The sequence below is a fragment of the Rhodamnia argentea genome, chromosome 11 (assembly GCF_020921035.1).
Source record: "Rhodamnia argentea isolate NSW1041297 chromosome 11, ASM2092103v1, whole genome shotgun sequence".
Taxonomy (NCBI): Eukaryota; Viridiplantae; Streptophyta; class Magnoliopsida; order Myrtales; family Myrtaceae; genus Rhodamnia; species Rhodamnia argentea.
Window position 1 is genome coordinate 3066917 of NC_063160.1, and position 23840 is coordinate 3090756.

The 23840-nt window shown below is 38.0% G+C and overlaps 2 protein-coding genes, 1 long non-coding RNA gene and 1 pseudogene across 3 annotated transcripts; 1 reads left to right on the forward strand and 3 right to left on the reverse strand.

Annotated features, from left to right (window-relative positions):
• Positions 1–7538: 7538 nt before the first annotated feature.
• Positions 7539–10543, reverse strand: LOC115744071 (annotated as a pseudogene).
• A 2812-nt stretch (positions 10544–13355) lies between these two features.
• LOC115744093 (putative box C/D snoRNA protein SPCC613.07) lies at positions 13356–17008 on the reverse strand. The gene is made up of 5 exons (XM_030679185.2): positions 16403–17008; positions 15946–16147; positions 14937–15005; positions 14660–14792; positions 13356–14520 (listed from the first exon to the last, which is right to left on the reverse strand). Exons 1-5 carry the CDS (start codon positions 16632–16634, stop codon positions 13918–13920), a joined length of 1239 nt encoding a protein of 412 aa, XP_030535045.1. The 5' UTR covers positions 16635–17008; the 3' UTR covers positions 13356–13917.
• A 590-nt stretch (positions 17009–17598) lies between these two features.
• LOC115744095 lies at positions 17599–18582 on the reverse strand. Its single transcript, XR_004015782.2, has 2 exons — positions 18264–18582; positions 17599–18109 (listed from the first exon to the last, which is right to left on the reverse strand). It is a non-coding gene; the product is annotated as an uncharacterized LOC115744095 (long non-coding RNA).
• Positions 18583–18681: 99 nt separating this feature from the next.
• On the forward strand, positions 18682–23451 carry LOC115744103 (trafficking protein particle complex subunit 12). The gene is made up of 2 exons (XM_030679199.2): positions 18682–19844; positions 22883–23451. Exon 1 carries the CDS (start codon positions 18724–18726, stop codon positions 19840–19842), a length of 1119 nt encoding a protein of 372 aa, XP_030535059.1. The 5' UTR covers positions 18682–18723; the 3' UTR covers positions 19843–19844; positions 22883–23451.
• The last annotated feature ends 389 nt before the right edge of the window (positions 23452–23840 follow it).

The following is a 23840-nucleotide window of genomic DNA, read 5'->3' on the forward strand; positions in this document are numbered from 1 at the left end:
AACTAAATTGTTCAATGTTAAGTACCAATCAATTAAAATGCCGCGTAATTTCCGTCACTTTCGGGAACTTAGTTGTTTAATGTTTTCTGGGGAAGAACTTTTCCGCCGTCTGGCTTGTCGCCATTTTCTAAAAATTTGATTCTTGTTTATTTTGTGGAAAGGAGAAGTGCATTTACCATATTGGCCTCGGTCAAAAGTTAGAAGATATGTCGCCGGGTCCTGGTCCGCACTTCCAAATCCAGAAGGGGGGAAGTATTCTTTGGACCCGAATTCGATAAGGCTTAGGGCACCCCTGTCAACTTATTAACGCAGATATAATTTGTCCGCCATATTCATTGTGATTTCATTTATTTTGGGGGTATTTTCTTCGTTAGAACTAGAATGTTAAAGAAAAAGCAGTTGCACACATGTCCTGTTGCCTATGACCGGCCACCGGCGAAAAAAAAAAGAAAAAGAATAAAAAAAGTTGTCAAAAAAATTTAAAAATAATTGTCCATTTTAGTTCGAGCCGCTCCACATAGGACGTTAGTGTCCACGTTAGCAATTTTTAGCCTAAATTAGCCGGATGGATCAATTGTCCAAATGTGAAAAGGTTTATGACTAAATTTGAATATTTTTATCAATTATTTCAAAACATGTAGAACATTTAATCTCAAGAACTCAACATCTCTTGATTGTACAATGATATTTGAATCTAAATCAAGAAGCCTATAAACTTTAGTGTTTTTAGCATATCCAAGAAAAACACTTTTGATGGATCTTGGATCAAATTTTGTCTTCTTGGGATCATCTAGAATATGCCAAACAACCCCGCACTTTAAGGTGTGATCATAATATGAATGTATGCAGTATATGATTTTCAACACTAGTATGCAATATTCTATCAAACATAGTAAGATGAGTTCAGAGATAGAGAAAATTGCACACTATGATTATGGTGGTTCGACTTAGATCAAATCTACGTTCACTCTCCCATACCGACAGCCGATAAGTTAGATTCTGCTAGACGAATCAAAAAGGGTTTACAACAAGTAATGATTCTCTCTTTGATAGATCACATTATCCTCTCTCGATCACTTTTATAAAACCTCTCAAAATTATTCTAATGTATATATCATGATGGCAAGTGTATAGAATCTTAAGTGCTCTTTGAACTTTGGAATTGTTGATTCTAATTCACGCTCATAACTGTGCCGTTGATCTCCTTTCATACTCCTTTCCTTCCAAACTAGCTATTGTAGGTCTTCAAAGGATCCCTCTTCCACCTGAAATAGAATAGATTAAAGTATTTACCAAATGCAATAAGGTTAAGGATAGTTTTGTTAATATGAAAATATTTTAGAGAAGTGTTTCTCAACAACATTCAGTAAGCATACCTCTTCCGAAAGATTGATTGGTAGCTTTGAATTTGAAAGCATAAAATTAACTATTTTCCCTAAAGACCTATCATTTCTTTTAGCTAAATCATTTTGTTGTCGAGTGTACGATGCTGAAACCCGATGAATAATATCATGTTCTTCACAAAAGGCTGAAAAATCATTTAAGAAATATTTTCCACCTCTATTTGAATGTAGAACTTTGATTTTCCTTTCTAATTAATTTTTTTTACTCCAGCCTTATATTTCTTAAACATAGTAAATGCTTCGTTTTTTGATCTTAGGAGATAAATATATAAACACTTAGTGCAATCATCTACAAAAGTAATGAAATATCTTTTGCCACTGCCGATTAACATGCCATTGAATTCATTTGTCACTATGCACCAATTTCAATAAATTTATCTATGGTTTTGCAGCAAATGATACAGGTAAAAAGTCTATGTATGATTTGAAATAAGCTTCTAAACAGTGGTACTTAAAGTTTTATATTATTGTTACTTCTTTTGGGTTTATTGAAAACAAACTGGATCGGTCTATATACCGCAAGGTCAATAGGAGCAAATTTATTTTTCTTGTTTTTTATGTTAATGGCATCTTGCTTGCTAGCAACAATGTTGAATTATTGCATGAGACAAAAAGAATATTGTCACAAAGCTTTGATATGAAGGATCTTGCTAAGTCGTCTTTTGTCATTGGCATTGAGATCCATAGGGATCGTTCTCGCCGCATATTGGGCTTATCTTAGAGGGCATATATTGATCGTATTTTGGAGAGATTCAATATGCAGCAATGCAAACTATGAATTGCTTCTGTTTGCAAAGATGATAAATTGAGTCTTTCATAATGTCCTTATTCATATATTGAAAAAGCACAGATGAAGAATGTACCTTATGCTAATGCACTTAGTAGTATCATGTATGCTCAAGTCCGTATTAGGCCATACATTACTTTTGCAATAGAACTTCTACGCAAATATCCATCAAATCAAGGACACGATTACTGGGTTGCTGCCAAGAAGGTTTTAAGATACTTAAAAAGGACTAGAGATTATATGTTGATTTATATATATGTTCAAAACCCGTAGTTAGTAGGGTATTTAGATTCAGATTATACTGGCTGTCAAGATGACAAAAAGTCAATAACATGGTACATTTTTATGCTAGCAAGTGGTGTAGTATCATGGAAAATTGAGAAACAGAAAATAGTATCATCCTCTACTATGCAAAAGGAGTTTATAGCATGCTTTCGGCTGCTACTCAAGCTATTTAGCTCCGGAATCTCATTAAAGAGTTGCATGTGTTTGATTTCGACGATAGACCCATATAGTTATATTGTGACAATAACTCTATAGTGTTGTACATTAACAACAACAGAGATCTCAAGGGGTTTAAGCATATGGAGGTCAAATTTTTTACTATAAAGGAATCCGTACAAAATGATGACGTTATAGTATAGCATATTTCTACAGATGATATGATTGCTAATCTACCGACTAAGGGTGCGTATGGTAACGTTTCTGTTCCCGGAACAACTTTTGGAACATAAACACTTTTTTCTGTTTCTGTTCCCGGCAACGATTTTTGAGAACAGAAACGCGTTTGGTAACTATAAAAAAAAATGTGTTCAAAAGCTTTGATAAAAAGTTGTCGTCTTTGAGAGTGTGAAGGAATAGTCCAGGAACAGAGGGTTGCAAAAAGTGTTCCTCTTGCGTTATAAAATGTGTTAAAATTTTTTGATAAAAAGTGTTCTGGGAACAAAGAAACAAGTATTTTTTGTTTCTCGTTTCTGCTCTAAAAGTGTTCCCGTTTCTGAAAAGTGTTCCCGGAACACTTTGGGAACATTTTTTTACCATACGCGTTTCTGGAGCGTTACCATACGCACCCTAAAGGTCTACGTCTTTGTGTATTTGAATGACGTGTCATTAACATGGGCTTAGAAGCATTAGGGGATGCCATTGTTTAGTGGGAGCTCTTTAGTTTTTGCTCTAATAAAGTTTACATCTATATTATGTTACTTTTAGTAACGATTTTGATATGTATTGTCTCTTTTACATTCAATGAAGTGTTTATGAATGTGTTGTTTTTATATTGAATACATATATGTTGAAAATCTCAAGGTATTGTGTAAACCTTGACTAATGGCTAGGGTATTTATTTTTAGCCATAAACGTATGTATTGTTACATATAAATTATAGTTAACTATAAATATAAGACATATATAAGTTCGTTAAAACCATAAAGATATTCTCTAATGGCACATCGGGTTTCGTGGCACTTAAAATAAGATAATGGTGGTTGACAAAGAGGATAACATATAAAGTTTCTCTATCATTTGAGATGTTATCCGTTTGTCAATATACCATATTAAATCCATATCAGTAAAGTTAAGAGCATTTGTGACCATGGATGGCTCTGTGTCTTTTGATGCGGTTTCTGCCATGATTCGGTGCTTAAGAGTTTATGGGATCGGATTGATTATTGAGAATTATCTCTAGATCAATATAAAGATACGCATATATAGTACAATTTCAATTAATATAGCTCATGTGGAAGAATTTTAGAATATATTTTTATGTGGCCTTTATTAATTGTTATTGTAAATATTAATTGATCTAATAAATAAAGATATACAGTTTCCTATTTAGTCTAAAATGGAGCTGGATAGTATGTGTTGAGATAAGCCTTATCTATAATGAGAGGATATGTTACAATTTCTATAAATAGAGCTAAAGTTCCTCCTCTAAACCCTAATGTCCACATAAACTCCGATAAAGAGTCGTCAGAAGCGATACGTGAGGGGCCGACTCATTGAAGCCAGTGTATAAAAGGATTCACAAAGAAAAAGCTCTTGAGCATCGGATCTTCGTAATTTTGCATTAAGAATGATGGATTCAAAACAAGGTGCGTCAATTCTTCTACTTTGTGAAACTGTGATTTGAATATCTGTACGTGATGATCTTGGGTCGTTGCATAAAGTAATCAATCACAACTTGCAAAAGTCACATTAGAAGTCTTAATGAACTCTTCCACAGGTGTTGCATTAGTATTTGTGAGTATTCATTGAGTATTATGTGTCATTAGCAAGTCAAAATAGTAATTTTTTTTTAATTACTTCTATTTGTAAAATTTGGGACTTTTTACGGATCTTGCAGGATCCATACTTTCCAACATTAAAATAAACAATTTGAGTCACATACTATTTATGGAAAGCCATATATACAAATTACAAGTTGCTGACAGGTCAGTTCACAAAACTTTCAGTTTCAGAAAGAAATAAAAAACAAGAAAAGTTTCTGAAAATCATCCAAATAAAAATTCCCAAGAATGTACTGTAGAACCGCCTCTCGTCACCATCGGTGGACCTTCTAATGTTTGTAGTCATTTGGCAGTAAAGCTGGAGGTGGATGGACTATCATGAAAATGGCCAATAAACTTTTGCCAATACAGTGGTTTGAATCTTATGATTCCATGACCGAGTTTTGCCCTGCCTTGCCTTGCCTTTTTTCGATGACAAATTCTTCTTATGCCTTGCCCTTTTTCTAAGGTGATCAGTTCCCAGTTCAATTTTCGAGCGATCCAATAAAATCGGTAGATTATTATTAGGGGTAAACAACACGGACTTTAATTTTAATATATTAATTAATATCAAGTTTACATTTAAGAAATAAAAAAGTAACCGATAGATTATTGGGTTTACATTTAAGAAATAAATAAAAATATATTAAAAAATAATCGTTCGGTCCGAGCAGTTCGGGCGGTCTGGTTTCTCTCTAGAACCGGGAACTAGAGCAAAAATCACTACTTCCAATTTGCCGGACCAATGCCTTTTGAAACCGGACTGGACTGGTGGTTTCTAATTCGATCAGTCCGCCTTGCTCCCTCTTAATTTTTTTTTTTTTATGTCAAATCCTTCTCCCACCACAATATGCAAAGAGACGACCTTAATTTAGAACCCCACGGACACGGCAATCTCAATGGCGGTCACTTTCACTCTTAGTCCAAGACAGAGAAAAACCATCAAGAAATTTGCCAATTTTCCTACTCTGGTCACTCTTGTCTTCCTCGGAATCTTTGCTCAGTCAAGCATGAAGCAGTCCCAAATCAGAAAATCTAACAATAATCCACAAAGAAAGTGCAGAACCAATGAATTTAACTATCGTAACCTTCTTACAAGGCTTCGTATGGTTAAAAGGTGACTTACTAGACTGACTCAGGTATTATCCTCTCTTACTCATATCTACAACCAAGCCTTACTCTTTTTTGCTAACGCCATCACCTAGAAGCGATGAATAGGTGAATATAATTACACTGGATAAAATAATATAGAAATAAAATCTTTAAGTTTGATAGGAGCGAATGTAGTGAATAGAAGTGTGAAGGGCTTCTATCGGACAACAAATAGATGCGAGTAGAGAGTATAAGACAATGCACAATAGATTATAGTAATAGTTCTGTTCACTACGTCCAATCTCTCACACTAACAACCTCCTGGCTGGATTTCACTAAGTAATCAAAATGAGAAATTATAGAATGATCATAAGCAATTTAATGGAAGCTAGTGTTGCTTCTATCAAAGCTATCTCACTCTATAAACTAGAATTATGAATTTCATCTCTCATAAGATCTCACTCATAATCTCGAATAGACAAATCAAAATAAGTATAGCTCTCTTGAAATATGGATAATGATCTGTTGATCTCTCTTACTTCTCTTCGAACATTGTGCTCCTTATATCCTCCTTGTCACCCAAGCTTCCCTTTGGATAGAACTACACCGATAATTAATCTTCAAACTAGCTATTGATAGATTGATAGATAAGAATCACATAGCCGTTGAGGTTGAACACGTCATAGATTTGACAGACTTATGCCCATACAATCAAATTCTTGAACTCATAAATCAAGCTTTCAATAAAGGGAAGTTATTTATAGGGTGATTGCCAATCAATTAAAATTCCTCATATAAAAATTTATGAGAATATCATTTGGATTGTTGGTCAATCAATAAAACTTAGGAACAAAATAACAAACTGGATTATTGACTGTGAGTGAGGGATATTTTCCTAATAAACAATTGATAATAGATTTATAACAACAATGAAGATCAATTGAAGATCGAAATATATCTCGCCACAAATGTCTCGTATGAGTCTGTCTTTGTCCATGAAACCTGCTTCAATCTGAATAAAACACTTAGCAAATTAAGCATAAAAGGCATAGTGATCTATTTGTAAAATATCCTCAGAGTGTTTTCACAGAGTCTTTTCAACATAATGGAGTAGTTTTGTTTCCTCCAAAATCTAATATAATTTCTTGAACGTTTACAACTTTATCCTAAGTTATAATTTGATGTAGCTAGATAAGCACTTTCTCTCAAGAAGCCATCCATTTTGGTAGTGCTCTAACTAGAGCACACTCTATGTTATAGTTCTAATATTAACCAAAGTCGTTACCCTATATACACCTATTGTAAGGTGGTTCTGTTTTCACATGCCGACAATACCTACTTCTTATCTGTCATATGTCACTCTTATCTCCTTTGCCATCTTAAAAGTCAGGCAAGAGACAACTTTGTCTGAGCTGTTTGGCTCTAACTATCATTCCCCATCCTAATCAAATCAAGTCATTTCGGACAATAATAAAATGTTTGTGTTGACACATAACTATTCAATTGGAAACAGGATTAAGTGTACTCTACACATACTTTTTAGAGCTTTTATTATACTTATTCTTGGCGACGAGTAGATACGTATCTACTTCAGTAATAGTAGTGGGAAGGCTCGTTATATTGTTATCGGTCAACCTTTTCTTATCTGTTGTGTAACTCCACACCCTTTTACTCACATGACTTTGGTGATTGGATTCTCAAAATCCTTTCTAATTACATGGTTTGAAGAAGCAATTTTATTCAATAACTCAAGGATCTGTTGTGAAATGTACTCGAGAGTACTTATAGCAATTCAATTAGGGTACTAGCCGAGGCTATTCCATCTAATGCTTTGCAGACCAAAAGAAAGATTTATTTCCAACTATTACATTGAAAGCCCAATTCGTCAGGCATCACCAATCTTTCGTGCCGTGTTGAAGTCTAAGGTTGCTAGCATCTACACCTCTAACTTGAACATGTTCTATCGCTCTTAGGGATGTTTTGTTTTTCGTATCATAAACGGAACCTTAATTGTATACAAATAAGTGACGAATAATTCAATTGTGGTCTCTCGAAGCCTTTTGTCTCCCCACATCCCATGATATCCGATAGCAACTTGCTCACCTTCTCGACACCTTCCTCAAACACCACGCCCATGCCCATATGGAAATGAGACTCTATATGGCAATAGAACGCCCAAACGCCCGGGTTATCCGCCAGGAATCTCACGGCGGTCCATCCGTACCATGCTCTTCATGATCGGGTTCATCAAGTTGTTCCTTTTCGGGTTATTGTCGATGTCGAATTTCCCCGTCCCATACCCAAGGACCCAGAAATATTGGCCGTGGAGACGCCCTTGGTGTGTCTCGCTATCGTTCGCAGTCATTGTAATTGCATTTTGCAATATGATGTCCACTGTGGAGTTGAACTTTAGTCTATAAATCGAGTCGCTAGAGGTGGCATCGGTGTTGTTCGACTTTTGGTAGGTGTCGTAGCACGCGAAGTCATGTAGTAGATCGGGCTCGAACACGTGATAGAGATTCTCCTTGAGGGCGATCAGGCACGGTGTGTGTGGGAGCCTGAATGGCATGTTCTTCACGGACCAACGGTAATAACGGTCAATCGTGTCCTGTGTGTCGAGGAACATAATCACTCCGTCCGATTTCGGCGGCAGAGTGTGGATGTATCCTTGGTGGACTTTGATTGCCAAGCTCTAAGCCAATCGCGGCGCGATGTTGTTCTAGATTGGGCCGGCGGGAGGATTTGTGGGCGGTGAAGGGATTTATCGGAACCGAATCGGATGATCACACAGAGAATCGAGAAAAATTGAAAGACGCACGAGATTACCCGGGTTCACCCCAAGATTAGGGCTACGTCCCGCAAAGAGATTTTCACTATATTTTTCGGTTTACAGCCAATTCGCAAATTACAATAATAAAACCGAGCAAAATATATATGCCCAAAAACAGGCTAAAAAACCTAAATCTCTTAATCCCAACCATACGGGCCAGCTTAAATAAAAGCCCAAACCCGTAGAGGTTTCGGGGGCCCGCCCGCTCACCGACGAGCGGGGCAACTGTCCGCTAACCGGGCAGCGGAACCCCCATCGGGAGGCTCTCGCCCCGCATCCTGCGCGCAGGGGTCACATGTCGTTGGGTAACACTTCGGTTTCCCTAAGCTCACGTGGGCGTACCCGGTGTGAGAAACAAGGGTCTCCGAAGTATTCGCCAACTCCAACAGGCGGGACCCGTTTAGGATGGTTCGGCTAGTAATTGAGAATGGCCAGACCACGAGGGGTCGTGGCTGTGGCATCCTGGCCGACAATGTTGGTCGTGATCCAGTAATTCCTCGACAGTTCTTGATCGACTTTGATCAAGATGGAGCATGTCTCGCCCGAGTGGATGAACAGATTTTGGGCCACAATCGGCTAGTCTGCTTCAACTATGGTCATGTTGCTTGTGAGCCCGCAAGATATAGTTAAATTCCCCGTATGATGGAAGTAGTAAATTCCAACGTACAAGTCTTGCCATGTTGTATCCAAGAAGCATTCTAAATTTTAATACTATATAAAAAAAATCAAATAATATCTCAAAAAATGTGTTTGTACCTAAAATGCATAGCAGGTTGTTTGACTTTTCTTTGATATAACTAGATATTCTTATTTTCTCAGCAAGTGAAAACTCATTTAATATGGGGTTAATACCACTAAAAACCTCAAACCGATACACCTGCGATAAATTTATCCAAAATTATTTTTTTGGCCACAAAAAATCCCAAACTGATACACCTATGATAAATTTACTCCAAACTGGTACAGCTTGTGATAAATTTACCTTCCATTAGTTTCCGTTAAACTTTACCGTCAAATTGCTGAGTTAAATGACACGTGGTAATTGTTGGGTGTACATATTACCCTATATTTGCTACAGATGTACTAATTTGAGATTTTTCGTGGTATTAACTCAATTTAACGGAAACTAACATAGGGTAAATTTGTCATAAATGTATCAATTTGAGATTGTTTATGTTAAAAAAAATTATTTTTGGGTAAATTTGTCACGATTACACCGGTTTAGGATTTTTTATGGTAAAAAAAAAATTGGGATAAATTTGTTATAAGTGTACCAGCTTGAGATTTTTTATAGTAAAAAAAACTAGTTTGAGGTAAATTTGTCATAAGTGTACCGGTTTGAGATTTTTCGTGATATTAACCCTTTAATATTTGACCGACATCGAGATTGCCGTCTACGACTTTTTTTGATATCTTGACCTCCCTCCTTTCGCTGACTCCAACCAATTTGGCTCATCGATTAAAAAAAAAAAATCTTTTTATCATACTACAAAATGTCAATTTAACTTTTCGTTACCGTTCCACCAACTTTAGTCTAATGAAAGTTTTTTGTCATACCAAACAAAGTGTTATAATTGAAGATTTTTTTGTCTTTGAGACTTTCAAATCATTATAGAAGGCGATGAAAAAAAAAACCAGAGGAATGATTTGCTGGTGATGAAAGTTTATCTTAATCTGGAAACTAAGAGCAGATAGAGCAGTCAAACTCGCAATCCTAAGACGGCACGTTTTATCCGGGGTGACCGTCCGAACGTACGGCGAACATTCAGGATTGATCGTGTTACAAGCAGTTGGATCGGAGCTTCAAGTGGCCAATTTGGAGCAATCGAACTTTCCTTTTCCTTGAATGAGTAACGACTAAGATTCAAGAAAAAAAAAGAAGAGATAAAAAGAAATATGGCCAAGAGATAAAAAAGAAATATGACCAATGAGTGAAAATGATGTTAAAGTTAATCATAACTGAGGAAAATCAAATAAAGTTAATTACCTGAGGCTCCCCAACCCAGCCGAACGGAATGGAGGATAAACCAGCAGCTTGTTCATAAGTACTATTGCGGTATCAGTCGTTGAGGATGATGCTCTTGTCGTAGTCGTAGGTGAATGGCTCGGCCCCGCCGTCCGGCAACGAAACCTAGATCGACTTGTAAAGTCCGGCCTCTCTTTGCATCCTGTAATGCGCGTGGTACAAGTATGTTCGAGACTACATAGGGTAAAAGTATAGAGTCATCTAGAGTTGCCCTTGCAAAACGATAGGTGAAAGATCATCTTCGCACTGGATATAGGGACTAACCCCGTCGACGACAAAACGATAGGTAGAAGCATCTTTGAGAGTAAATACAACAGGCTTAAGACTTTTTTGATACTGTTCTTACTATTCTCAATAGGAGGCTTTCACATAGTTGCCGACAAAACATTTGCTTGGGAGGGTTTACAATTATGGAAAAGTGAAACCCTACTTCTTACAATTCTGTGTGTCCTAGCCAAAAGAGGATGCATCTCAAATGACTTATTTTGGAATCATCTATGATTGCACTTCATCTCAAACCCTTGAGGAGCCGCGCTTCCAAATTCTTGCCCTTTTGTGGCTCTTATCATCCATTGAAGTTCAAAATCACATCCTCCTTGTGAACTTTGGATACCATTTTGTGTGAGGATACTTCACCATGTACTCTCAGTCCACCTACACTCAAAAGAGTAAATGAGTTCTGTCTTTTATATCGAACAAACAAAAGTTACACTAAACATCAACTGAAGGCTTCTATCGTGATACGGACTCTGCTGTCGGCAATTCATCTTTACTGGCAAGCCGGTCTGTAAAGATAACTCCGGGGTGCCCGAGGCAAATTTTTCGCATTCTCACACAACGTCCTTACTTCTTACTTTCGCAATTCAAGCACCTATTGAGTCGGGTCGGGTTTTATTCAATTGATTTTAAACCTAAGACAATATTTCAACAAGGAAAATCTATTGTTAAGAAATACATACAAATTGTCCCTCTCCTTGGCGACTTTCTTTTCCTTGGAAAAGCAAATATGGTCAAATAAATGGAACCGGAACGAGTATTACCTAGATTAGGTTCATCATATCAACAATAAGAACTATTTTATAAGACGGATGATGGGAATGCGAGACTGGGTTTACGTGCAAAGATCGAACAGTCACTATGACTCGTGTTACGACCAATTTCAAAGACATTAAGTCATTTTTTCCCATAATATAGGAAGAGAAACCACATTCACACTTGATAATGACGCATGATATGCTGCGTGTTGACCATTAATTTTCCTCAGATCATATGCGTATCGAATAATTGGCAGACTTTTAATAAGTAGAGAAATGAAATGTCACTTAGTCAAATATCGCCCATTGCATAGATATTACTTTGGTTAATGTCATCTGCACAGATCAAAGGCCATGATTTGACCGATTGATGAGAATTCTACGACATTTTGTAGCCCTTCGTGTAATTGGGCATGTGCACTCGTGCTCTTGGATTATAAAGAGAAAAGGCATATAGCTTGTTTTGTATTTTACATATGGCCAAAAAAAAAAAACATGTATATCGTCCAAACTTTAATTTTATTGAAAGAGACACTGAATAATTTAAATAATGAATTTTGTATCAAATCACTTCATTAAAGGATAGTTTGATCAGTTGACAAAAAAAAAAAAAGTATGTTTAAGATTTCGCTGAAAATGAGTTTTTTTCGGAAAATATTTTCCAGTAAGTCGTTTTTCAGGAAAATCACAATCTTTTTAAGTATTGGGTTGGAATCTAAAAATGACTTGGAAAATATTTTCTGTTGTTCGTATGGAAAATCGGATTTGATTTTCCTTCATGAACTTCTTTTAATAAATTTTATTTATTTTCATTTTTCCTTTGTTTATTTTCTTTTTTTCTAAATTATATTTTTTCTCTTTCATTTATTTTTTCTCTTCTCTTCTCTTCTCTTTTTAAATTTTTTCTCTTTTCTTTTATTTTCCCCCTCTTCTTCGACCAGTGGCCAACGATCAGCTCGCTTGCCCACAAGAAAAGAGAAAAGATAAAAAGTAAAAAAAAAAAAAAGCTAAAAGAAAAGAGGAGAAAAAATAAAATTACAAAAATAAAAATTTCAAGTAAAAATAAAAACAAAATAAAACAATTAAAAAAAGAAATGTGAAAGAATGATGGAAGGGAAGACAATGGAAAATGTTTTTCTCTTCTTAAAAAGAGAAAATCATTTTTCCTACTTTTGAAAGTGTTTTTTCCATCAAAGGAAATCATTTTCCTTGACTCGTTTATTTTCAGTGAAATAAGCGCTGAAAAATCCGAAAAATATTTTCCTAAAAATTAATTTTCGAGAAAAGAATGGAACCAAGGCATCGGGATTTCTAGAATTCATGGTTGTCAGTCCACGAAAAAATAAACTTATCATAAAACAAACAATTATAAATGACACAGTGTTTCCATCTCCTACGTCTCCAACTTAATCGGCCTAGCCCCAAAAATTACATTACGAATCTTTCTTCCGAAGAATATCAAAGTCAACCCTACTTGCATTAGGCCGAAGTTGCCTCACAAAGCATGTGATGATGAAGTAGGGAAAAGAAAAATATAAACCGCGTAGATCAACTTCATTTCAAAAGTTGATCACGCGAGCCAATGACCGGATCAACATAATGAATGATTGAGATGATATTCGTTCGCATGATATCTACAATAGATGCAACGATTTTTTCCAAGTCAAGACCATTTGCATTGATAAAAGGCCATGACTTTACCGGTCCACGAGGTTTGCAGAAGAATATTTCATGGTCTCTTGATAACCCCGAGTCGAAAAAGAAAATTTACATGAGCCGAAATATCATCCAGACGTCCACTCATATGAGAAATGAATTTTATCACTATCACTTAAACAGCCTTGGCCACCATAAAATCTCTTCTAAAATTAAGCAAATTAGAAGATCATGCCAACAATCAAGTTAGTTATTGAGGGTAGCATACAAGAACCTCAAGTTCAAATATATTCATGTCATTCATACAGGTGCAAATAAAGACCTACACAACGTATGTGTAGGATCCAAAAGGAAAAAACTACAGTGCATTTACGAATTTGCATTTCGCGGGTCACTCTCAAGAGCACCGAAGACATTAATTTTTGCATCGTTTCCACAGCCGTAATGTTTAAGGAACATGAAGACGGTGATCCGAAGGATTGAGGAGAATCGGAGTTCAAACTACAAAACCAAAGCACAAATATGAACCAGATATGAAATCAAACTCCACTCGCCCACTCCTATTCCAAACCAAACCCAAAACTCAGCTACAAAATGGGTTACTCTGTTGTAGAGAGAACGAGAAGCGCGCCTCTCCTAAAGTTTGTTCAATCTTCCTGCAAAATATGATGAAGAGGAAGAAACAAGGAATTTGCTGTAGTTGCAATTCTAACATCAAAAGGACTCCTCAATCTTGCCATCTCAGGCATCTCAGGTCACGTGATATTACCAAAAACCGAAGATATACAGAACATAACAAGCGAGAAAAGTCGTGAGAGTGGCTCCTCATTCCAAAATCTCTCCTTCCTCTAATTCATCTTCCACTGCTGCCAAGTTGCACCCTCCAGGTAAGCCTCTTCTTTCTTCTCTACCTTTTCTGGCAATCTCATCATCCAATTCAAGAAAATCATCAGGATTCATTTGTGCGATGAGATTTGAATAGGCATCTAGAAGTCCCTGATCAAATTCGAATTCCATGTCCTCAATAATCCCCGAATCCCCGACACTGGAGGGAAGTGGTTCACTTAGTCCAGATACATGTCCTGCCAAGGGCCCACTTGATGCCTTTGTATTTTGATGGGAAAGTTGAGATTCTTGACTTGAGTTCCATTGCTGCATTAGGTCACACACCCGCGATTCCAAACAGCCGTTATCTTCAATAACCTCCTCCTTGAAGTGGACACCATGCACATTCGAGTTATCATTTCCGACAGAGCACTGCAAATCTGATTTGGGATTGATGGCTCTCCTGTCTTTCACGACTTCAAAATCACAACTGTGTGATGGAAGGAAGATGTGTATTACAGGATATTCTAAGATGACAACGTTTGCCAATAGTTGCCTGAGAGGGGTCCTTATGTCCAACTCCTTGAAAGGTGATTTGGGACCCTGGATTGGCAAAATGTATAAATGAACTCACTAGGCTGAACATTTACGCACCCCCTCCACTGAAGAGAAAGATTCATAGCATGAACAAGCACAAGGAAAGACTAAATTTCATGAGCACGTTTGAAGAACGGAAAATTACCTTGGGATATTTACGAATAAAAAATCTGAGATTGTCCAGCTGTTCATCACAAAATTTCTTTAGCTGATGGCTCCATGGACCAGGTTTCAGATGTTTCTCAATGACGGTACAAAGGGTCATGTCCTCATGTATTCTGCAACAAAAGTGATCCTCAACCACTGTACTTGAAATCATTGCTTTTTGGAATGGACAGTAGCACAAATTAATTCTCATCATTAGAGGTATACATAGATGCAGCACATCAGATTTCATCAAGATTTGACTACACATGACTCACCCATGGTCACAAAGAACCACATCTGTCGAGTGAAAGTGCCATTCAATCGTCCAAGAAATAAATTTCTTCCTGAAACAATTAGAAAAGCATAGTTTACAGATGAGAACCTAAAAAAATTCAAAAATCACATGCCAATGATAAATCTTCACATGAAAGAATATCTTAAAAAAAGAGAGCTGATAAAGGGAAAAAGTATTAACCAAAAGCATGGGAATGCCAAGGTCAAGCAGACTGAAAAACTGCTTACAAAATTCAATGAAAATCATTCTTAGAAAACACCTGACATTTACACACACTTTAAATCTGTAAATCAAAAGCGTGACATAAAAAAAATCAACACCCGACAAGTCCTGCACTTCCTAATCTCAGAGCAAAAGAAAATAACACACAAATGAGATTAAAACCTAAATTAGGGGGTTAGATAAGTTCAACCATGCTAGTTTAAGAAATGTTCCTGATAATGAATGTAAATAATAAAGAAGGAACACTTCCTCATAGCATTTTCTCAGTTAAATGATCTATTCCAAGTATTTTTAGGAACTGCTACTTTGATCAAGCTATAAACCCATACAACGACAATTCGGAGACATTATAGAGATAGAAGAGCTGATCTTACCCTTCAAGGGTAACCTCTTTTATCATCAAATGGTTTTATAATTGACTTAAGGAGTAAAAAAGATAAGAAGTAGCTCACAACATCACAGGTAGAGCATACACTGACAGTGTTCTCGCAAAACCCCTAGACGAAAATCCGATTTTGAAGATAAATATTAAATGCCTTCAGAAAGACCAGCAGATTTAATGTTGTATACCCAGCCACGAGAACAATCCCATGCAATATAATCAAGTAACTATTAAAAAAACAGAAGAAGAAGAAGAAGATGAAGAATGCATAAAGCCTACCACAAGGATAATCTACACCTAATGTGAAGGACTTAGTATATCACCTTATAAAATCGATAGCATAGTATATATAGACCACTCTAAGGTCAAGATTGTGATGTCACACCTTTGATCATATCGAGACTGATTTCTTGCCCTTTTTGACAGTCCACTTGGAAGGAACCAGAGTTTTGTTCTCCTACTAGCAGCGGCACGCCGGAGGTTTTGGAGGGGAAATGGCAACTTAAAATGAGGATGCACACTTAATTTAGTCCTCATTCTGTGAGCAGATTCAGTCACCCTCTTCACTTCCTCAAGCAAATTATAGTCTATGTCCATCATGAGTTTGAAAGAATTATAACCATATAAAAATCAAGAATAAATAAAAGATTTCTTTAAAAGTAAACTTGAAATTAGAAGTAACCTTTAGGCTTAAGGTGATTTTCTGAGGAAAAGAAACCATTCAGATAAAGCAGGCAATTACCAACATAAATTTGTGGCTTAATAATCATACTCAAGACAGCAGAAAAACTAAACTTTGGATACGCATGCATGTGCAGTGCAGAGAAAGTGAGAAAGTATACCAGAGAGGAGAACATTGTCATTAAATTGAGAGAGAGGGATGAACTGAGTCTGATTCCTCTTGCCACTGCAGCCAGTACGGTGTTTATGAGCATTTACGCACGGAAGGCTACATGAGCGGAAAGAACATGCAGGGCATTTGTATTTTGATGGGTTCTTTTCACACTCTTGACATGGACAAGCTTGTTGCTTTGCATGTGACATTCCTACTTCTTCTTCCGCTTGATCTCCCATCTCAAGGAAATTTTAGAGAGCTGAAAAGAATGGTATTTGGAATACTAAGAATAATGGGATTGCAAGAAGAATGGAGACTGTGATGTATGATATTTAAATAAAAAAGAAAACTAATATCTAGTCAAGAAGGTAATAGTCAATTCTCCGATTATTTCACAGCGACAATCCTTAGACAGTAAGAATTAGATCAATAGAAAATAAAGGCATGTGCCAGAGATCTTTCAAAATCTTGACCAGTAAAGTCCTCGGTCTTGACAAATGGCCATCATTGAGAGACTATGCCAGGTCAGCTGCATTTCGGAAACTTTTATGATAGGACAAAGAATCTGAGGAATCTCTTATACTCCTACCTCATTACGTCAATCACTAGAAATAAGGCAGAATGTTGTCGTGTTCTATCTATTCTGGAGTTTAGCGAAAACAAGAAACAAATATTAACAACAAAATACACATTTGTATGCAGTTCATAAGAAGTTATCTTATCATTATTGACCCTCCAAAACAGACGGCTCGCAAAAATGCACACTACTCATCACTAAACACTATGTTTTCATTATAAAGCTAAAAGATACAATCATAGATCAAATCCATGTCCAAGAACCATAATAAGGTGGTTGAACTGATGCAGATTCTACCTTTGCACGAGCCACATACGGAATGAGACACCATCCCAACAACCCATACAAACATAAACAAAACATTGAAAACAAGTACCAGAATAAAAAAAAAAAGACATAATTCTAGATAAGAGAACTAAGTTGAAGGGGAAAAAGGATGGCTCTGAAAGGACTCACTACCCAACCCAAGCTAAACTAAAAATTAACCAAATGGGCACAAGCAGATCTGCATTTTGAATATACCCAGTAAAGGGAAAAGACAAAGGCGTTAGAAGCAGCCACAACTCAGCAAAAAGGAACATTTTTTTATAAATGCAAAGAATTGCTGCTAACATTGTCATCCAGACCTCAAAACCGCACAACCCAGATTCACCATTAAAGCCAAACGTTCTTGTTACCCAAACACAGATTGAATATGCACGAGGAAACAGGAATCTAAATGCATAGAGCATCGAAACAGTAAAAACACAGTTATCCAAACAGTAAGGATATTCAAAATAAGGGCACTGGGACATTAAACGACCTTAAAAAAAAGGCACATTTTTGCAGACAAATCAATGGACACCATAGTTTTGAGATAATGAAGTAAAGAGAAGTGCTTTCAAAGCTAACATAGCTTCTAATCTCTGTCATCACTAACATATATACCACCAACGATAGTCAAAAAACTCAAAATCGTAAGTTCAGAGATAGAGAGATCGCATAGTATCCAACTTCTAAAACAGCATTGCAGTGAAATACGAAGTCAAATTCATCAAATTAAACAGGAATTCCCGGAAACAGAACAAGTAGCACCCAAGGAATATGAAGCCATTCAAGAGAAAACACTGTCCGGTCCCGATCGAAAGCTTCTTCGACCTACCAAAGTGCGAATTCAACACACAAAAAAAAAAAAAAACATTCGGGTAAATTTCAAAACCCTCCGTAATTTCCCGGAAAGGAGAACACGAATCGAGAAGCAGCGAAGCTAGGAAGAGCAACGACAAACTAAAGACGAGGAAGAGGAAGGTACTTGATGCAAAGGGAGACGACTCTGTGACGGCAACACGCGTCCGGGAATCCTACATGAGCAGCGTGAGCTAATCAACGCTGAAGGGTAACGAGACCACGAGGGTGTCGAGGGGTGACAGCGGCGGTTCTCTGGTGATTCGTTGAAAACGGAGGAAGTAGAAGGAACGATGAAAGTGAATGATTGAAGACATCTCCAGGGCGTCTTGGGGTTTCTGAGAGCATTGGGGGCTTTTAAGTTTCGGGCCTGAGTTAAGGCTAATGGCACCGGCCCTTCAAGGAACAGTACCAAGGCCCGGCCCGAAAATTACCTAAATTTTCAGGCCGGGTCGGGTCGGTTAGGTTCGGGTCTATTTGGGTCAGTTCGGTCCGGGCCGGGCCGGCACGGCTTGTTTTTTTACACTTCCTCCTCCGTGTGTAGGAGTGTGTGAGAGAACACTCGAAAAACTAACACGAAGAAAGCCATGGAAGAAGCTCCGAACTCACCACCGGCCCTCGACGATCCACTGACCAACCCATCCTCCTCCTTCTCGTCCCTCGACGACCTCGCCTACGATCTCTCGTCCCTCGAGGACCTCGCCAACCGTGGCTCGTGGCGGTCCTTAATCGACAAGGTCGCTCGCGCTCGGTCCCTCTCCCTCCTCCGCCACCCCCACGACCACCTCGCCTACCTCTCGTACAACGCCCTCGCCCTCTCCAAGCTCCGCCGCTTCACCGACGCCTCTGCCGAGCTTGACTCCCTCCAGGATCTCGACTCGTCCGAGTACAGGTACGAGTCCTACCCCCAAATCTACCCGGGCCGCTCCGGCTCGATGGTGCCCTTTTGCCTGCGGTGGCTGAATTGCGTGATTCCGATCAAGTTGGGTAGTCGCCAGGAGGGCTTGGATCGGTTCTATGCGCTTCTGGATTTCGTTAGAGGGAAATTGGAGGAGAGAAGAATCAAGGGTTTGTCTGAGGAGGACGAGTCGGTAAGGGCTTGGAGGAGGAGGGAGGTTTCGGTGATGAATAGCATTGTGGGTAACCATTTGAGTTATAAGGAGTTCAGTGTGTGCTTGGATTTGATCAGGGATATGTTCAGGAGGGGTTATTCAGAGGACCCGGTTCTGGTGTCGAGGTTGGGGTATATTCAGATGCAGATCGGGGATTTGGAGGGCGCGAAGAGCTCATTTAAGCAGATCGAGGGGATGGCAAGTGAAGGGAAGGATCGTGGTTCATTGAGTGAGGTCGAGTTGAAGAATCTTGTGAATAGAAATAAGGCCTTGGTGTATTTGGTGGGGAAGGATTATGTGTCGGCTGTGAGGGAGTATGAGGAGTGTATTGAAAGAGATGATTCAGATGTGGTGGCGATCAACAATAAGGCGCTTTGTTTAATGTATTTGAGGGACTTGTCGGATTCAATCAAGGTGCTGGAGAATGCACTTGAACGGGTTCCTACCGTTGCTTTGAATGAGTCTCTCGTGGTCAATCTGTGTAGCATGTACGAGTTGGCATATGTTAACCATGCGGATATTAAGAAGACTTTGAGTAATTGGATTGCGCGAGTGGCTCCTGATGACTTCGATTCTTCATGTACCAGGATTTGATGGTACTTTCTTGTTTTCTATCATATGACATCTTGCATACTGACATTTTGCTTACCCATTTCATCGATTTTGTGAATGATATCTGAATATGCTTACTTTTTTTTTTTTTTTCCTGAGAAAAGAAAAGAGTGAATTACCTTAGTGTATCGTCTATATTGGGTTTGTGCTAATGGTAATGTGGAGGTGATTGCCGTATATATGGAACCAATGGAATGGTTGTTTTGTTTCCACATCTCTAATTCCTTGGTAGAACTACGATACGGTTTGGAGGACATTCTCACATCATTGGTTAGAATATGATTTCATTATGTCCTTGTTTACTTGAATATAGATGGAGTCCCTCGTGTCTCTGTCTTGTGCTTCTCCCCTGTGTATGATTCTATGTTGTCCAGTCTGACTTAAATATAGATTTGGTCCATTGTCGTGTCTCCATGTTGCGCTTCTCCTTACCAGTGATCGGTTCCACGATTGGTTGGTTCTCACCTTGGAATCAGGAACTGGACCAAACAGGGTTGCTTTCTAGTTTGTGGAACCGAGAGCTGACTCTGTTCCCCCTAGAATTGGCTATGGTCCGGTCCAGTTTTTTTTTTTTTTTTTTGGCTTATGCTATAAATACTTTGTCTTCAATTTTCTTTTAAGGTTTCTTCAATAAAAGATATAAACAAAAACAAATTTTGTACATACTTTGGGTCGCTTTTGCCTATTCGGTCCGGTCCAGTTGGTATGGTTCCTCCTTGGGAACCGGGCACTAGACCAGTTATTTCTTGGTTCCTTAATTTTGAATTGGAAACTGGACTGATTCTGTTGGAACCACCCAGAACTGGCTGGTCCGATCCAGTTTCTTAGGTTGTTGGACTGAGACCGGTGCATAACCCTACTTCTTCCCAATGTTGTATTATGTTCTATTGCTTAAGGAATTGTTCAGGGTGTAAGATATAGGTAAATGAATTAATAGTTGCTCCATATACTCTTTATGTTATAGACTGCATATTGTTATTACTATGAAGTCTGGGCAAAAGAGTGATGTTATGTAACCTTTGTAATAAATGTGTAGGGCTCCACAAGCTTGTTTAACCATAATAGGCAACACGTGAGTGCTTGTTACGTGATGGAGTGCTTGGATGAGCAATAGCTTGGTTTGCTAGGGTTCATATAGCTGACCACATGTAGTGGGATAAGTCATGGTATGTTGTTGTTATTGTTTTAGAGTGGGTACATGACAGCCTTTTTCATTCTTAGACCATAGATGTCAATAGTCTTGAATAGCTTTGTCTTGTGAGAGAAACTTAATGTCGGTACCAGCCCATTAAGTTAGAAAATCTAGAAATGATGCCTGCAGAGGCTATTAATTATTCTCCCTCTTTTTGATCTTGTAATTTTTTTAGTCCTTTGAGGTGCGCAGCAAACCTTTCAATTCTTTCCTTCACTGTGGTCAGAGATTGGAAGAGGAGTGATGTTTTTACTGTAAATCCACATTCCATAGGTTTTGAATAGGGCATCTAGTTGCGGGTGTAGGTGACCGAGATTTGTGCTCTTAAATATTGTCATAAGTTTCTTGGAATTGCATTTGTGAGCATTTCACTGGGTAATTGTTGAAGTAACGCCAGATTTTTTTAGCTTTAGCTTAGCTTTGTATCTCTGTCAGAGGAACTGAGTTTTACTTCTATTTAACTGTCCCTGGACATCTGTTTTTTACACAAGCTGTTGCTTCTGAGTTTCAGTGTGAACAATTGCTTGTGAAATGATACCACCATTTTGACAAATAAAGTTTACAAGTAGTATAACCTCTTTAGAAAAACAAGAGTTGAGTCATTTATTGTCAATCTAGTCTTGCTGTTCCATATTATGAAGGTGCTATCTGGCACACTAATAGTGACATATTGTTAAGTTCTCCTTATTTGTCTGGAGTGCAAACCCATGGCATCTTCGCCTTGAATTTTTTTATTAGAACAACTGTGAAATTCTTTTCCTACTAATTGTGGTGGATTGCTTCCGTGGATTGTTTTGTGCTGTTATGGTGTGTGAATACCTTCCCTCGAAAGTGAGGTCTATAAACTCAAAGTCCCTTTGTGTGGTTTGTGGTGATGTTTTGCATTGTGAAATAACATATTTTTATAGGAGCATCTTGTGAGTCCTTTTTACCTATTGTTTTCTCGTCTCGTCCTCTATCAGCACCATGCGAACACATACACTAATTTCTAACTCGGTCCTTTATTTGAATACCTACTGATCCACTGGACCATTCTTGCCTAGGCTACGCACATATAATGTACATTGGGTGCCTTTTCTTTTTTCCTGTTGAAATGTACATTGGGTGCTTGGCAGCTTTTGCATTTTGGTGGATTCAGCAATTGAAGTCTCATCTGGCAGAAGTTTCTCTCAAGCTTGATTATTAGCCTGCTTTGTGATATGTTCGCATAAGACTTGCAATGCGCTTGACCTTTTAATCTTGTCTTGCTTGCATTCTGTGAGTGAGATCTCCTTGCACGTTGCCAGACTTACATTTTTTGTCCTTCCCCTCCTTATCTTTGCTACTGCTTAATTCATACCTTTTCCTCTACTAAGACTGCATTTCATATACTCTGTTGTTGAATCTATTTCACTAAATCCTCTCAAATCCTAAGGCTTTCTTCATGAGTTTTTCATGAACTCAGTAATTAGAAACCTTCTGCTATTGCTTGTCATGTCCTAGGAAAGTGGAAGTTGATTCTTCTAGTACCCAATTTTGAAGAACTTTATGGTCATCCTAGAATGGCTTAATTTGGGCTTTTGACTTCAAAGCTTTAAAGCTTGCAAAAAGGGCTGGTAATAGCGAGTTTGTGTGTGACCACTAGCAGCTACTAAAATTACTAGTTTTCTATGTTTCAAGTGGTTCTGCAACTTGCCAAATGGACATGCACCAATGCAATGTCGTGGGTGTTTTGTTGTTTCATCCCTTAACCAATAGTTTCGAGCTTCTTGCTCTATCTTTGATGGCCTTTCATCTATATTCTTCTGCCGTTCATTTGTGATGCAGATATGTTCAATATTTTGATTTCAGGGAATGGAGGAGAAAGAAAATCTTTTTGGGATTAGCAAAGCAACTCCACGGCTATGAAAAGCACTTAAAAAGAGGATTTTTGGATGGATAGGTCTGGTGGAAAGTTGAAATAAAGGGTGTCTTGCATTTGAATAGAAAGTTAACTCACTGCATTCAGATACTGACTCCAAATTTGAGGGAATGGTTTGATTTCCACATGTCGTAAACTGTCTATTATTGACGGTATTGAAATTTCAAGGAAACATCCAAGGCTGAGTCGAGGACATTTTGGTTGGATATTTACCAGCATGGGATCAGCAAGTACATCTGTGACATTGTTTGAGCTCAGTTTTTTCCTTTGGTTGACAATCTTTTCAATATTTTTCAGAGCAAGGATTGTTGGTGACAATATATGTATGTAATGCGCCAAGACCGCGCAAATGGATTTTTCTCTCTCTCTCTCTCTCTCTCTCTCTCTCTCTCTCTCTAAAGCATGCGAATTAGTTGTCAACTAGACTCCTGCCTTATGCTGTAGGCTTTTTGAAGATTTCATTTGAATGAAGGAACAAACATGATATTTCCTCTGGATTGTATTTTCTCACATTGATTATACTTGTCTACTATCGCTCTGTTGGGTCGAGCTAGAGGAGAAGAGCTTTTCCTTACGCATCTATTTGGATGACCCGACATTCATTTTTGGAGGTCGGCTCCAGTCTGATGTCTGTCCCTCTGTGTTCTTTGACGATAACGTGAAAGAAGTGGATCGACCTTTTACTTTGCCCTCTATCTCTGTGTCGTAGGACACGAGCAATGAAATAATTAATCTGGGGTATTGAAAAATGCGGTCAAAATGGTTTGTTAGAAAAGTGAGATTTGTGGGTTTCTAACAAAAATTGTACTTTTAGTCTATTTGTGACTTGAATTAGTCACATGTAAATGTGAGAAATCTCCTGCAGGAATCTGGCGTTTTGGACAATTC